The sequence below is a fragment of the Saccoglossus kowalevskii genome, chromosome 13, assembly GCF_978046115.1.
Source record: "Saccoglossus kowalevskii chromosome 13, keSacKowa6.1, whole genome shotgun sequence".
In the NCBI taxonomy this organism is placed as follows: domain Eukaryota; kingdom Metazoa; phylum Hemichordata; class Enteropneusta; family Harrimaniidae; genus Saccoglossus; species Saccoglossus kowalevskii.
Window position 1 is genome coordinate 19,167,901 of NC_140653.1, and position 17,341 is coordinate 19,185,241.

At 33.6% G+C, this 17,341-nt stretch overlaps 1 protein-coding gene across 1 annotated transcript; it reads right to left on the reverse strand.

The window, feature by feature from the left end:
* Positions 1-215: 215 nt before the first annotated feature.
* On the reverse strand, positions 216-17,320 carry LOC100378510 (peptidyl-prolyl cis-trans isomerase FKBP8-like). Its single transcript, XM_006814063.3, has 11 exons — positions 17,231-17,320; positions 14,524-15,085; positions 14,191-14,278; positions 13,233-13,343; positions 12,159-12,233; positions 8,718-8,745; positions 7,443-7,526; positions 5,338-5,427; positions 4,784-4,861; positions 3,963-4,106; positions 216-560 (listed from the first exon to the last, which is right to left on the reverse strand). Exons 2-11 carry the CDS (start codon positions 15,074-15,076, stop codon positions 477-479), a joined length of 1,335 nt encoding a protein of 444 aa, XP_006814126.1. The 5' UTR covers positions 15,077-15,085; positions 17,231-17,320; the 3' UTR covers positions 216-476.
* Between the last annotated feature and the right edge of the window lie 21 nt (positions 17,321-17,341).

The window sequence follows — 17,341 nt, forward strand, 5'->3', positions numbered from 1 at the left end:
ACTGAAGGAACGATTCAGCGATAATAAAATACAGCGAATATACCATTTTCCCTTAAATTTTACATTCAACTCGTCAAAAATCAGTGAAAATAAATTCCACACAAAACACCCAAAAAGTTTTTTTTCGGCAAAAATTAATTCCAGCTAAAATAAAGTATTTTACAGTAGTTATTCACTTAACATAAACATGACAAATAAAAAAACATTCCAAGATCCTCAGACCGTATCAATGTTTATTGACACTCCACTCCATCAAGATATGGAAACTCTCAGTAGTCAATGATTATCAATGTAAAAAATTTACCATTATATACACATATCAATGAAGCCTTTTTAAAGGAGGGGGTAGTCACTTACACATGCATGGGATTTGAGTCCCAATCGACGATAACAACACGCGGGTAGTGCCCCCCCACACTTTAAATCCCATTATTGTTGGCAGCAATTTACTGAATACATTAGTTATAGTGCACCCATTATTTCATGGATAATATAATTGTAGTGACCACTGCTCCAATGCCCACAATTGCCGCTCCAAACAGCATACCAGTTGTTGAAAACTACAAAAAAAAATAAAGTCATAGTCAATGACATAGTCCCTGTCTGTATTTGGCTGAATTAATATTTGGGGACACAACATTATTTGAATCTTGTCAATGCATGTTCGACAACAAATGGTTAATGATGCATGAAAATGAAACCAACATGGCCACCAGTCGGCTATTTTGAGATAAACCAGTAAAGCAAAGCGATGCGCGAGTAACCCATGTGTGATTGTCATACTAAGTTTTCATACAGTAAGATCCAAGCATGACTAAGAAACCATTGATAATCTGAACTGTGGTTCAGAGTTTATAAAAGGTTAGATGGTGACCAGATTTCAGATCACAAATCACACTCAATGGGTGATATATCTGGTCAGTGTTCCACAAAATGACTCTTTTTGAAAATCAGAATGTATGGAGGACTTTATTTTGCTGTTGGAAACAATCTTGAATTTATAGAATACAATTTTTATGTTAGTTTACCAGCTGGGCAAGATTTAAGCACATTACTTGTTTAAAAGTTGATAAGAAGGCATATTTTAAACACCCATATGAGTCTTCATATTAAATGTTGGCAGCAAGTATATCTCGAAATATTGGTGGTTTTACACGATATTTCTGGAATTATTATCATGAAATATATTTATTTTTATATTTCTGGAAATAACTGTTTCCTAATTGCAATTGGGTAAACTAACGATAATGTAACAGTGATTTTTATGCAAATGTTTCTTCAAAACCTATCACAGTGTTTTATAGTCTTTAACCTTTTCACCAGCAGTTCGCTCTTTTCATCACGAAATATTCCGTTTAAAGTCTACACTTTCCTTCAGAAGATTATGAGAAAAATAGTCAAATTTTTTGAGTAAAAAATGAAAATTGACTCAAATTTTGTCTGTTGGCGTAAAAATATTGAAGAATATAAGAAAAAAGTCATTGTCAATGACACGTCCCCGTTCCGTTCATATTTGAGTGACATATACATTCATAGCAGATCATGACCGAAATCTCAGACCACTTTCAGTGGTCTGATCTGAAATGCACCTGCATATGTAACAACACATTGTACTAAATCTGAACAAAATTCATCCATGCATGACTGAGATCCGGTTCCAGAATTGTGAAAATACGTGATTTTGATGCATTTTCGGCCTTAAAATGGCCATTATTCAGCTATTGTTAAGCGGATCATGAAACAAATGCACATATCTATTTGTGACATGACGTACCATGTGTGTGTGAAGTTTGAACTTGATCAATCCAGACATGTCTCGGATACAGATCCGAAACTTAATTCTTTTTATAACAAAATGGCCACCAGTCGGCCATTTCGAACTTGATCCGAAAAAAAAATTACGTGCATCAAGGTCCTATTATGTTTAATGTATGTACCAAATTTGAACAAAATTCGTCCATGCATAACTGAGATCCGGGTCCGGAATGGTGAAAATGTGCGATTTCAATGCATTTTCGGCCTTAAAGCAGCCGCCATTTGGCTATCGTTAATGGGATCATGAAACAAATGCACATACATATTTGTGACATGACGTACCATGTGTGTGTGAAGTTTGAACTTGATCAATCCACGCATGTCTCAGATACGGATCCAGAACTGAATTCTTTAAAACAAAATGGCCGCCAGTCGGCCATTTCAAACCCGATCCAAAAAAAAAAAAAATGACGTGCATCAAGGTCCTATTATGTTTACCGTATGTACCAAATTTGAACAAAATTCGTCCATGCATAACTGAGATCCGGGTCCGGAATGGTGAAAATGTGCGATTTTGATGCATTTTCGGCCTTAAAATGGCCGCTATTCGGCTATCGTTAATCGGATCATGAAAACAAGCAGCCTATCGGCTGAGATAGCTCCGCTGTTAGCAATGCACATTTCAATTAAAGAACTGAAGACACCATTAGAAAATGAACAATATGTATAGTATAAAAGCAATCGGACTTACAGTTTTTAACAAGAAGTCGAAAATATCACTTTTTACCAAAAATGACAAAAATATTCACCAAAATTATAGAATCGAAGATACCATCACGAAATGAACAAATCTGAGAAAGGTCTACATGTAGTATCTAAATATGTAATATCAAAGCAATTGAACTATTGGTTTTTAACAAGAAGTCGAAAATATCACTTTTTACCAAAAATTACAAAAATATTCACCAAAATTAGAGAATTGAAGACATCATCACAAAATGAACAAATCTGAGAGAGGTCCACATGTAGTACCTATATATGTAATATCAAAGCAATCGGACTTGTGGTTTTTAACAAGAAATCGAAAATATCACTTTTTACCAAAAATTACAAAAATATTCACCAAAATTAGAGAATTGAAGATATCATCACGAAATAAACAAATCTGAGAGAGGTCCACATGTAGTACCTATATATGTAGTATCAAAGCAATTGGACTTGCGGTTTTTAACAAGAAGTCGAAAATATCACTTTTTACCAAAAATGATAAAAATATTCACCAAAATTAGAGAATTAAAGATATCATTACAAAATGAACAAATCTGAGAGAGGTCCACATGTAGTACCTATATATGTAATATCAAAGCAATTGCACTTGCGGTTTTTAACAAGAAGTCGAAAATATCACTTTTTACCAAAAATGACAAAAATATTCACCAAAATTAGAGAATTGAAGATATCAACATGAAATGAACAAACCTAAGAGAGGTCTACCCAAGGTACATATACACCAAGTATCAAAGCATTCAGGCTTGTAGTTTTCAAGAAGAAGTCGAAAAAGTAAAACATTGACACGGACGACGACGACGGACAATCACTCATATGATAAGCTCCGCTCGACAAAGTCGACAGCGGAGCTAAAAATGCATGTGCATATGTCCCATATAATGTGTGATGTATGAGTGAAGTTTGAATTTAATCGGTCCATGCATGTTCGAGATACAGGTGATCACGGACGCACACAGGGCAAAACATAAGTCCCCGTTTTCGGACTACGTCCGAACGGGGACTAAAAAGTACTTAATAATTTGGGCGAGAAAGAATGATGATGAAAGAGCTAAAGGCCACGGAACTGACGCATGGGATAAATTTAATCTCATGTAGTAACTTTCATATGTTCCTTGATAAAGGATTTTGTAGGATCATTTACGAGAAATCCTCTACATACTCATTTCTTTGAATGTCTTTGTAGAGTATGTTTTAGAAGTGTACTCCTAAACAAACCACGATGTAAGGTACATGTAGGTTATATTTGCTTTTAAATATACATACAATTGGGTGAGCGGGTCTATGTTTTATTAGGTTGGTATGTTTCTATGGCAATTAATATTATCAGATATCTTTCACAAATTGAGCATTCTAGGTTATACCGGTAATCATATGAAAATCAAACCTTGAAAGGCAGTCATACTGCAGTCTGAACTTACCCAGGATTTTGTAGCGGACTTTTCAGTACCAAGCTTAGTTGCAGAATCAGCAAGATCACCAACCATCTTTTTGCACATGTCCTTTGTACTTTTCATTTCATTACTAAGTTTACCAACTATTTTGGCCAATTCTTGATGAATTGTCTGTGAATAAAGCAACCGTAATATGCGATTTCTTATCATCGGTTTTATCAAAGAGAATTATTATGTTAAGATCACCTTATGAAAGCTTCCACAGATATACCCAAATCAATGGAAAAAGGGAGCCAGTAGGAAATGTTTATTAAATTTGTGTGCAGTCAAAAGTTCAAAGCACAAAAATTTCATCAACATAAAAATGGATTACTGTTGACAACATTCACCAAAGATTTTACATGTTTCTATTAGAGATATATAACACAATTATTAATTTCCTCAAATCAAACTTACTGTTTATTTTCGCTTGCAAATATTGTTCGCTATTTTCGCTGAAGGAATGATTCGGTGAAAATAAAATCCAGCGAATATACATTTTCACAGATATTTTACATTCAAGCTATTCATTAAAGCCAGCTAAAATAAAATAATCAACTCAAATAAATATGTTTTTGTTGCGACAGTACCATCACTTTCTGGAGAAATATTATGTCAAATGTACAAGTTGGCAATCCATACAAAAAATAATCCAACCTTCATGTAAAATCTACATGTATATTCCTATTAAGATTATTTCAATGTACCTTGAGTGGTTGCTCTACTGAAGTTTTATCTGATAGTAGTTCACATTTAACTACTAAAATTTAACCATCCAATACTAGATTCCAACCATATAGAATAAATACCTTGTTTGATGGTTCTAACTTAATAGCTTTTCTCATATAAATCACTGCATCTTCTAACTCTCCTTTTTGAGCTAAAACCTACAAGACAAATATAATATACTGATTTAGTTTGCACAAAATATTTTTGTTAATTTTCTGGATCAGGTGCAATCGCAAAATTTGTAGAAGTGAACATTTCACTGGGTGGGAAGTTAATTGTCCTTGTGAATGCTCTCAAACATTACTAGTGGCAATAATTTGAATGGTGATTCTATATTTTCCAATCAAAACTTAGTACATGTATCAGGGTGTGGGGGTTATTGAGTGCTTCCTGCTTATAAATGCCACTAAAATGATAATCGATTGACAACATGTCGTTTTCTGTCTTCCTTTGATTATTCAAAAATAACACTTTGCATTCTGATTACCTACTAAGTTACTATGTTAAGAAACCTTTTTATTGGCACAAATACTTTCAGATTTTTAGAATTCACCAGTTTGTCTTAGCACTTGATAGATAGGTCTTATATAGTGAAATAGCAATAGAAACTAAAAAGTCAAATAGGTATGTTCACCTTTGCCTTTCTGAATAACGCCTTCACATTGTCAGGTTCAACTTTCAAAACAGCATTGCAAGACTTCAAAGCAGCTTCATATGCTTCCACCTTTCAATCAAAAATTACTAGTGTTATTCAAAATACACATGAAGCAAAAAATTGCATTTATTACATGCAAAATCATTGAGATATTAAAGTTATGCATATTAATGAGGTCACATGACCATATATGGTCACCTGATACATTATTCATATCTGTTGTCTGATGCCTTCATTATAGCACTGGTTGATTGCCCATATCTGCAGCAGTGCTTGAAACATTAGTTACGCTTATTAGTCGGGTAACATAAGCATATACATGTATGGTCATGTGATGTGTTAGTCTGATCTAATGAATAATACATACAATATTAAAGTTATGCATATTAATGAGGTCACATGACCATATATAGTCATCTGATACATTATTCATATCTGTTGTCTGATGCCTTCATTATAGCACTGGTTGATTGCCCATATCTGCAGCAGTGCTTGAAACATTAGTTATGCTTCTTAGTCGGGTAACATAAGCATATACATGTATGGTCATGTGATGTGTTAGTCTGATCCATTGAATGATGCATACAATATTAAAGTTATGCATATTAATGAGGTCACATGACCATATATAGTCATCTGATACATTATTCATATCTGTTGTCTGATGCCTTCATTATAGCACTGGTTGATTGCCCATATCTGCAGCAGTGCTTGAAACATTAGTTACGCTTATTAGTCGGGTAACATAAGCATATAAATGTATGGTCATGTGATGTGTTAGTCTGATCTAATGAATGATGCATACAATATTAAAGTTATGCATATTAATGAGGTCACATGACTATATATAGTCATCTGATACATTATTCACATCTGTTGTCTGATGCCTTCATTATAGCACTGGTTGATTGCCCATATCTGCAGCAGTGCTTGAAACATTAGTTACGCTTATTAGTCGGGTAACATAAGCATATACATGTATGGTCATGTGATGTGTTAGTCTGATCTAATGAATAATACATACAATATTAAATTTATGCATATTAATGAGGTCACATGACCATATATGGTCATCTGATACATTATTCATATCTGTTGTCTGATGCCTTCATTATAGCACTGGTTGATTGCCCATATCTGCAGCAGTGCTTGAAACATTAGTTACGCTTATTAGTCGGGTAACATAAGCATATATGGTCATGTGATGTGTTAGTCACATCTAATGAATAATGCCTACAATATTAAAGTTATGCATAATAATGAGGTCACATAACCATACATAGTCATCTGATACATTATTCACATCTGTTGTCTGATGCCTTCATTATAGCACTGGTTGATTGCCCATATCTGCAGCAGTGCTTGAAACATTAGTTACGCTTATTAGTCGAGTGACATAAGCATATACATGTATGGTCATGTGATGTGTTAGTCTGATCTATTGAATGATGCATACAATATTAAAGTTATGCATATTAATGAGGTCACCTGACCATATATGGTCATCTGATTTGTTAGCTATATCTTTTGTTTGATGTCTTCATTACTGCACCAAATGCATATCTCTAACTGCATCAGAGAGTGCCTGAGATACTGAGTTGATGCCCGAGTCATTCATATTAATGAGGTCACATGATCATATATGGACATGTGATGTGTTATTCATATCTCTTGTGCAATGTCTTTGTTATAGCGCTAGTTGCATTTCCTTATCTGCAATAGTGCTTGAGATATTAGTTATGCATATTAATTAGATCACATGACCAATTCATACAAGGTAGGAAATTGATATGCATTGATTTCAACCCAGAAATAATCTGTTCTGTGGATTATCTAAAAGCACCTGGTATGTGCCAAGTTTTATTGAAATTTGATGCATGGTTGCTATACACAGGTTTGACTATCAAATATCTGTATGACAACTTTCAATATTATTGCTGTTATTAGTGTCATTTTTTGTATAAATATTTTGAATAATAAATAATTTTAGCTAAAGCTCGCCAAAAAAAAAAAAATCTTAATTATATTCCACACTGCCCAAATCCTGAAATCTGAACTACATCTGACAATTTATTGACACTCACCTTAAGTTGACAAGCTGCTAAATTATTATAACATTTAACTTTTAATTCTTCTATTTTTTTAAATTCGTCTTTATTTACCATTCCCTGTTGAAGAAAAATGAAACAGTTTGATGTAACATGGTAAAAAATCGACTGAGGCGGACAATATATATTTTACTATTCACAAAACAATTAGATAAACTTGAATTGTCAGTGCTGCTAAAATTTTGCTATGATTTGATAAATGTTTAATCTGTTCGCAACCACACTTTCTCACCCATATTTTTCTGCACTTTTTACTTACATTCAATATTTTTGAAAATGAACACTATAAAAAAAGGGGAACTGGTGCTGAAAAGTCATTGCAACCACAAGAAAAAATAGTAACATTGACAACAGCAATACAAAAGAAACAGACAAGTTTTACTCATATATGAATGGGGCAAGGTAGAACACCCTAGGTGCCTTGCTAAAATTTTGGAAGGATATCTTCTCAGACCTTGCCAAAGGAGATTCAACTACCCCCATGTACAAATGAAACTGGATGAGCTAAATTCACAGTTTAGTTGGTAGTAATAACTCAAACATGTTGGATGTTTGAGTGTTTAAAACTTAACAAAACACAACTGGACAATTGTTTATATGATTCAGTTTTCAGTATCTGAGTTTTTCCTGGTGCCTTAGATCACAGTCCCTATTGTTAATTCAGCCATATTAGCAATATGGCTCCAAAAAACACAGTCAGCCATTTTGAATTTAGTCTGGGAAAACAAATGATGTGCATTAAGGACCTATTATGTTTAATGGACATACCAAGTTCAAATGAAATACACGCATGATCAAGATCCAGTTCCGAAATGGCAGAAATATTTGATTTTGATGATTTTGAATAAATCTTGAACTTTATCATGACACAAATGCATGTGCTTATGTATGATATAATGTGTGATCTATGTTTGACGTTTTGATGTGATTAGTATGTCAAAGATGACACTGGAACTACATTTGTTTAAACAAAATGGCCACCATTTTCAATTTGACCTGGTAAAAAAAAAAGATGACCCGATATGTTCAATGTACATACTGATTTGAATCAAATATGTCCATGCATAACTGAGATTCGGTTCCGGAATTGCAGAAATGATTGATTTTGAGGAATTTTTAGTGCTAAAATGGCTGTTATTCGGTCATCTTGATTTGGATCATGAAACAAATGCATACATGTATGATATGTGGGATGTGTATGTTCAAATGGGGACTAAATAAAAAAAAAATTGAATATTGATTAACTTTTACCTCTTCAGGTTCTAGATAGTTAATTGCTCTGTAAAAAAAAAAGAAATCACTGAATAGTGCTTGTTATGACACAGAAAGACTTGTCAGTGCCCAGTATTTACTGGAACGGGTACCATTTAAACACATTTAGTACCTCACAAACTTTACTCCATACTTTACTGTTAACATAGATAATGTTTACAACAAGTATTTGTGTAAAGTGTGGTGTTAACAGTGTGGTGTTTGCAACAAGTATTTGTGTAAAGTATGGTGTTAACAGTGTGGTGTTTACAACAAGTATTTGTCTAAAGTATGGTGTTAACAGTGTGGTGTTTACAACAAGTATTTGTCTAAAGTATGATGTTAACAGTGTGGTGTTTACAACATTCATTTGTCTAAAGTATGGTGTTAACAGTGTGGTGTTTACAACATTCATTTGTCTAAAGTATGGCAGTTTACTAATCTGCTTACAAAGACAAGTGTGGATTTTACAGGAATAAACAACTGACCTATACAATGGGTCACATGATTATAAGTGTGCATAATCCTAGGTTAATTAAATGTATTTTTAAAAATAAGAAGATAAAGCTGATTTGATGTATGAAACCCAATGGTTAACTATCTATATATATATATATATATATATATATATATATATATATATATATATATATATATATATATATATACCTGAGTAATCTAATTTAGGTGTTACATAAAAACAAACACAAAATCAGTGCTCAGTAGCAAATGATCACAGTAGCTTAATCTTGTCATGCTGTTTCACATGCTGTTTAGAAAACTTATCTGTTTTCAAAGTGATACAAATGTTGATTATAACTCATCCACGATTATTATATAGTACAAATCAAAGAAAGCTTAGAAAGAACTCCCATGTGCTGAGAGTATTGGAGACACATTAAATATAATTTGAAATTACTTAGCTGAAAACTAATTATGCAAATCAAAAAATTAAAATGAACAGATTTGAGTATAAAACTAATGAGATCTGCGCAATGTAACTGAAAATCTATGTACCAAGTTTAATTGAAATGTGATTAGAACCAACAAATTATGAATTATTATGCTAATTAGGGAATTAATATGAACAGATTTTTACCCCAAACTAATTAGGTTTTTACATTGTCCTAGAGCATCTTTGTACTAAGTTTCATTGAAATGGAATAATTAGTACTTTAGATATCAGTGTGAAAGCTTAAAATTGGTTAATTATGCAAATTAGGTACATTTTGTAATTAATATGTACTGATTTAACCCACGATTATCCAGGTCTGTCTATTGTCCTACAGCATCTATGTACAAACATTCATTGATATGTGATGATTAGTACCTGAGATATCAGTGTGAAAGTTGGAAATTGGTTAATTATGCAAATTAGGTGATTAATATGCACAAATATTTACTGAAAACTAATTGGGTCTCTGCATAATTCTAGATTCATTGAAATGTGATGATTAGTACTTTAGATATCAGTAGAAAAGCTGAAAATTAATTATGCAAATTAGGTAATTAATATGCACAATTATTTACCCTAAAAGTAATCAGGTCTCTGCATAGTCCTAAAGGATCTATGTACCAAGTTTCATTGAAATGCGATGATTAGTACTTGAGATACCCTTGGAAAATCTGAAAATTAACTAATTATGCAAATTAGGTAATTAATATGCACAAATATTTATCCGAAACAATCAATCTCTGCATAGTCCTTGAGTATGTAAGTACCAAATTTCACTGAAATGTAATGCTCACTACTTATATCAAAAACTGAAAATTAATTAATTATGCAAATTAGGTAATTATATGTACTGATATTACCATAAAAACTATCAGGTCTGTGCAGTGTCATATGACATCTATGTACCAAGTTTCATTGAAATGTGATGATTAATACTTGAGATATCAGTGGAAAAACCGAAAATTGACTAATCATTATGCAAATTAGGTAATTAATATGCACGGATTTTTACCAAAAACTAATCAAATCTGCGCATATATTCAGAGCATCTATGTACCAAGTTTCATCAAAATCCAATGAGTGGTTCTTTAGATATCAGTGGAACAGTCATAAAACAGCTAAAAATTAGCTAATTATCATGCAAATTAGGTAATTAACGAGCATGGATTTTTACCAAAACCTAATCAAATCTGCGCATTGGCCCAGAGCATCTATGCACCAAGTTTCATCAAAAACTGATGTATGGTTCTTGAGATAGCAGTGGAACAGACGGACACACATACACACACACACCTACTTGTGTTGCTATATGTTCCGAGGACTTCATTGGATTAACTTTTAATATAGTTGAATTAACTTTTAATATAGTTGCAATATGAACTCGATTAAAACGCGTTCCTATATAGGGTTGCATTTTAATTGGAGTTTAATTAAACTCAATTACAATGCAATACAATGGAGAATTGCATTTTAATTAAGTTTAATTAAACAAGAGTTGAATATCCCGTGACTGAACATAGAATTGTTTGCGAAGCTTAGGTTTAGTATCGGGGTAAGGTATGGTACAATTATATTAATATTAGTATAACCTGAACCATACCTTCCCCCGATACTAAACCTAAGCTACGCAAAATGTATTAATAATCGAATTAACTATTAATATAAATTATGTTTTCCGAGAACTATGAAAAAGGTCCTCGGAAGGTGTGTATGTTCTCGGAAGTTGCTATATATCTGTATTTTTGTCCTCGCAACATATAGCAATCCACACACACACACACAAACATACAGACACACTAACTGCAAAGACTCCCATTATGTGCTTCGCACATGGGAGTTAAAAATAAATGCACAAAATTTCAACTTAGTTTCATGGTAAGCAAATGTTTGCGGTCGCACACAAATGCTCAATGGGTTATGATATCCTCTGTTTTTTTTCCATAAGCCAGTTGACCTAAATCTCTTTGAATTGATATATCACATGGGTTAATAACTGGTCAGTATGTTTGATGGTGCCAGCAACTATAGGCCATTTAAATATGTTAATGAGGGTTCCATGAACTGGCAAAAGCAACACAGAAGAGATTCGATTGTTGCAGTACAACCTTTTGACATTGAGTTTGGTGGGAAAACACTATAATAGGTTTTATTACGAATATCAGTTTTAAAAAAAGCATTTAACACTTGTTATTGCGATAACAGCTCATTGTCAAAATGGACCTTACCCATTCATGCTAGTAACGATAAACATTTACGCTTGAATAGACATCAGTGACGTTGAAAAACCTGAATTGGACTCTAATTTAGGCATCAGGAAAGATAAAGGATGAATATTTATGGTAATGTGCATACGTTAATACAGAGCTGTTTTAGAAGTGGAATTGACATATTTAAAACTTGTCTGTAGTTTCATCATCATCATCCCTTGCATACCCTTTCAACTACCCATGTATATTATTGATATGCTGTGATATATGTGTTGTTACCTTGTATAGGAATTGATTGCATTTGAATAATCATTACGGAAATACAGTTCATTGCCTCGTTCTCTCTTCTTGTTACTGGAAATAATGAATTAAACACAGGAGTAATCACAGCAGGAAAATTCCATCGTTATACACAATATAGTCGCATATACGCAAAACTCAGACTGATCTAATAATGCAAACAAGCAATCAAATAAGGACATGCCCTTCTGATATAACATACATGTTACTGTTATGTGTGTTCCCATTATATTGTATTATTATAAATCTGTTTGTAAAAAATATCAATACAACTTTTTCTGTTTTAGATAGGAATAACTTCACTTGTGATTAAAACCAGATGCAAGTGAAAATCTGAGCATGTGATTCTGATTAATATATGGGCAACAATGTACATCACTTAAACTACATCTGACCAAATGAATGGAATTAGCATTAAGGTTGCTGCTATGATTAGTAAGCCAATTAAAGCATGCCTTACTATAAAGTGATCTGTAACACAAGTCATTGTTAATGACATAGTCCCCGTTGGAATTAGAGGAAATGTTATTCATGCCAAAAATAATGTACTATGGACCAAAGTCCTAGTTAGTAATTGAGAGCGAAGAGTTGGCTGGTCAAGTATCAACAAAAATTAAATGTTTTAAAAGAGAAGTCAAAGCAAACAACATATTGATCCCAGATGAAAGAGTTCCACAAATGTAGGAGAATGTAATTTACAGTTTTTTTATATCACTTTTCAATTTCTAGATATTCAAATTTTCAGCAGTACTATGTACTTGATTCCCCAGCAAGGATTATGGATTATAAGTGTGTTATATCCACTGTTGTGAAAAATTAAGAAAATATTTTCATCTATAACTTTAAATATTGAACTTCAAATTGGTTTAAAGTTTAAAATATGGTAGCATACATATACTGGTCCCAAACATGCATAAAAAATAGTTGTCATGGCAACAGAATTAAAAATATTAATTGGTCAAATGTAGTTTAAGCTGATGAAACTTCGGTGGTTGTTTATGTTTCAATGCTGCTTGTGTATGGTTTTACAAACTATGGAAACACGTTTCTTACCCCAGACTCAGTCTTTGTGTTGCATCAATCTCAAACATATCAGGAACATCATCCACAGCAAGTAATTCTAATTCAAATCTCAACTTAGCACCTCCTGGTATATCTGGTTCTCTATTAAATAACAAATAAAAATACATTTAGAAAATTTATTCAGTTATGTTTGTTAACTGTTCAATTGACGACCATGTTTAAAAATTGATGAATATTTTGCTTTACCATAAAACAAGGCTCACTGTTTATATGGTAAAATGAATTCAAATGCCCTACTGCATGTAGGTGTTCTGTTAGCACCATTTGTGTTAAAGGTATAATGCTCGCAAGTATTTTGTTAGCAGTGTTATGTTAACAGGTGTACTGCTAAAAGGTATTATGTTAGCAGGTGTACTGTTGGCAAGTGTTTTGTTAGAAGTTGTACTGTTTGTAAGTGTTTTGTTAGCAGTGTTACGTTAGCAGGTTACGCCAGCAGATGTTCTGATAGTATGGGACCCCTCAACAGATGTTCTGATAGCATGGGACCCCTCAGCAGATGTTCTGATAGCATGGGGCCCCTCAGCAGATGTTCTGATAGCATGGGACCCCTCAGCAGATGTTCTGATAGCATGGGACCCCTCAGCAGATGTTCTGATAGCATGAGACCCCTCAGCATGTGTTATGACAGCAGGTGCTCTGTTAGAATTACAGTAAAACACATCTTTCATCTACCATTATACTTTAGCTAATTTTGCTAATTCAACATATAGTGTATTCTGTTTGTCACTTAGTCGAGCACCCCACTCGAAAAATTGGCCAAAAGACAATTCTTGTTCACCATATGCCAGATTATAGGGAACAGTAAGTCTTTTTTGATGAAATTAAAAATGCGAAATAAGTTACATTGTCATTGATTTCTACATATTCATGGCAGTCGATATCTGTAACATATAAATTTAATTACCAGTAAAAAAATATGGGATATTACCTTCCTAAATCACCATATGTAAATCGTGAATCAGATAGCAAAGTACAAACTTCACCCATCTCCATCACTGCAACAGCTAAATCAAAAGCTATGTGAAAAAAAAAAATAGGTTGACTTTAATAGTTTTCAAATGGCTTTTAATGGATATTTAGATGTGTTCAGTAAAGGTTGTACAGGCGAAATATCTTGTCAGGTAAGCGGTACAGACTTCAATAAGAAATTAATCCCTTTACACCTTGAACAATAAGTATTGCTCAAAATCACTTGAGATTTGAATTTAAGAACAGGACACCATGAATAAAATAGATACAGAATAACAGTTGAAATTCTCACCAGCTATCACATCCCCATCACCAAGGATAAATTTCAAAGACTCGCAATCTTCTACTTCATTATCATTCTCTAAATACGTTTTGTATTTTACAGTCACAAAGTCTCCTCTTGCGGGTCGACTTCGATAACCTCCACCAGGTTTTAACACCTTCTTTTTCAGTTGGCCATTGCCAAGTATGTCCATCCATTTCTTTTTCTCAACTTCTTCTGGATCGCTTTCCTTAGTGTCCTCATTGCTCTCTGTAGAATTCACTGTTGGTTTTGGTGCATCTCCTGAACCATCCATTTTCTTTTTTTCAACACTCACTTCATTTACTGCTGTGTCATCCTCACGTGCATCATTTTTGGTGTCTCCACCCCCAGCATCAGTCGTCATAGTTTCTGTTGTCATAGCATCCATAGTCATAGTATCTGTTGCCACATCTAACTCCGCAGAATTCTCATCCTCATTGTCTCCCATAGTTTCAGTCCGTTTTGTATTATCTAAGCTATCTTTAGATCCGTCAGTACCGGCATGGTCATCACCACTGCCAACATGTTCTACACTCTCCATTATTTATATCTATCAACAATACAAATATAATAAACACATTGTACCATTGTCACATTTTAGGTATTTTTTATAACAGATTGCTGCAGAACAATATGGGTAATTCATTTCTAAATTTCTTGCATTTTCCGCAGTGTTGAACATGCAGTATTCTCCCCAGGCCAAAACAGCGTCGCGGGCCGTGGCGCTATCGGATTTGCCCTGTGACGGTATGAGTTTCCTTCGCGATGCTATTATTTATCCCATGATCTGATTTCTTCAGTCTCTCACAGACTGTAAAGTTTCCTGGCTTACTAGTTAAATTTAAAAATGCATGGTATTAACGCCAATTTCTTGGGATAATCCCCTGTTTTTCTCATTGGTTGGATATCGTTTTAAAAAACAAAGCAGTTCTATAAAGACAAAGCCGTAAGCCATGGTGTCAAACACTCTTTGCCAAATGTATATTCATATGCAAATGATATAGTCCCACTTGGGGTCAAAAGCCACACGTTTCCAGTGTGTACAAAACGTATTTTCATTATTATTTTTAGAAATGTAGTTGTACTATTATTCTAGGTTTTGATTTTTGTCAGCATTTTTGATATTGTATTTGTTTTTTGATATCAAAATGTGAAAAAAAAAATATATTTATGATGTAAACAATTTTGACCTCGTGATCATGAATTCAAGATGGCGTCATATGCACGTAAGATCCAGCGAGCATGAACTTCCCACTTGGATCGCATATCATGCTCAGATCCGGATGTATTAAGTGGAGCATAATGGAAGATAATATATTTATCAAGAATCCAAGAATTCTAATCAAGAAATGTGACACTTGTGTTATTTCTTGGAGGAAAAGCCTCAATTTTTACGTGGTATAACAATGGCGACCATTCGTAATTCAGACCTCCGTTGTTGACTTGTTCACAATTGTGTTGAATAGACAACATCGATAAATAAAAAATGACATAAAGATGGATAATTTCAGCCAGAAAAACTATTATTGCTCGAACCATAGATGTACATCCATGCTCCTACGTACCGGTAGTAGCGTAAGTATTGTGACTCGTATCGGTTGTTGTACTTGACCGGAAAACAACACAAAACAGAAGACAATCACTGAGACTCATCAACCCAATGTTTATCGGGATCAAACAGGGTTTTATAAAGTTGCTGATTTATGAACTAAGCAACAAAACAGAAAACTCAGTATTTCCGTGAGACATTTGCAATACTAAACATGCAGTGCACTTTTATTGTATACAAAAGAGTGATAAATTGTACATAAAATGAATAGAAAAAAAAACTGCTTACGAATCATGTGCAAATTTATACTTATTAGGCGGTGGATATTCTCTTTTTTGGAATATTTTTTTTCAAAATAAATTTCCAGTCACCATTATCAGTGTTAACATCATTGCCCCATCAGAGTATCTGGTATGAAGTCCACATATTGCAGCAAGAAAAAACAGTACTGATACAAAATTTGGTTTTCTCCGTGCCCTGTTTGATCACACAGAGACTGATGTTTATCATGCAAGTTCTGACGTTTAGAGTGAAATATCAGTTATTTATTTATTATTTTACAATAAACATCAGTACTGTTGATGATATGCACCATGGACATGTGATAAAATGTTACAACAATATGTTATATCAAATGACAAACTCTGGGAATTAAATTTTTCCAACTGACTAACCAGCAGTTGTCAAGATGAGTGCAACGAATGATCCAACTGCGAAAGAGAAACAAATTAAGTAATACCTTACAGCGCCCTCCTTTGGTAGGTTTTTGTGATTGATTTTCCTAGAACCTAAAAACATATATCCGGTGAACTATTATAATATTACGTTATCCGAAACACCTTTAATATCCTACAGTGGACGTACCATTTCACGAGATGTGTCGTGCTGACAATTGCATACAACTATTTAGTGAGTCTGCTCAATTATTTTACCCCAATTTATTAAGATCCTGATTTGTGTGAGTTACTGAACTGCTGTTGAACCCTGCGAAGATTCCCAACACTGGCCTACAAAGTCCAGAATGATATAATTATAGTGCAGCGACGTAATTTACAAATACCGTTTGCTGAAACTTATGATGAAATCACATAAACAAACAAACTAAATTTTCAGTTGAAATAAGAACGCGGCATTAACAAAACTTACCTCTAGGGTGACTCGCCTGACCCCCGTGCAGTAAACATGAAAGGTGCAGAGATTTGCCAAACAAACACACAACGCATTAGGGCCTCGCAACGCAATCGAAATTCAGTCGAT

Excerpts from the sequence above, each read along its gene's own strand:
- LOC100378510 (XM_006814063.3), bottom strand. The coding sequence starts at position 15,076 with ATGGAGAGTGTAGAACATGTTGGCAGTGGTGATGACCATGCCGGTACT. Across the intron at positions 14,279-14,523 it reads TGATGGGGATGTGATAGCTG|CTTTTGATTTAGCTGTTGCA; the intron begins GTGAGAATTTCA and ends TTTTTCACATAG. Across the intron at positions 12,234-13,232 it reads ACACAAAGACTGAGTCTGGG|TAACAAGAAGAGAGAACGAG; the intron begins GTAAGAAACGTG and ends CATTATTTCCAG.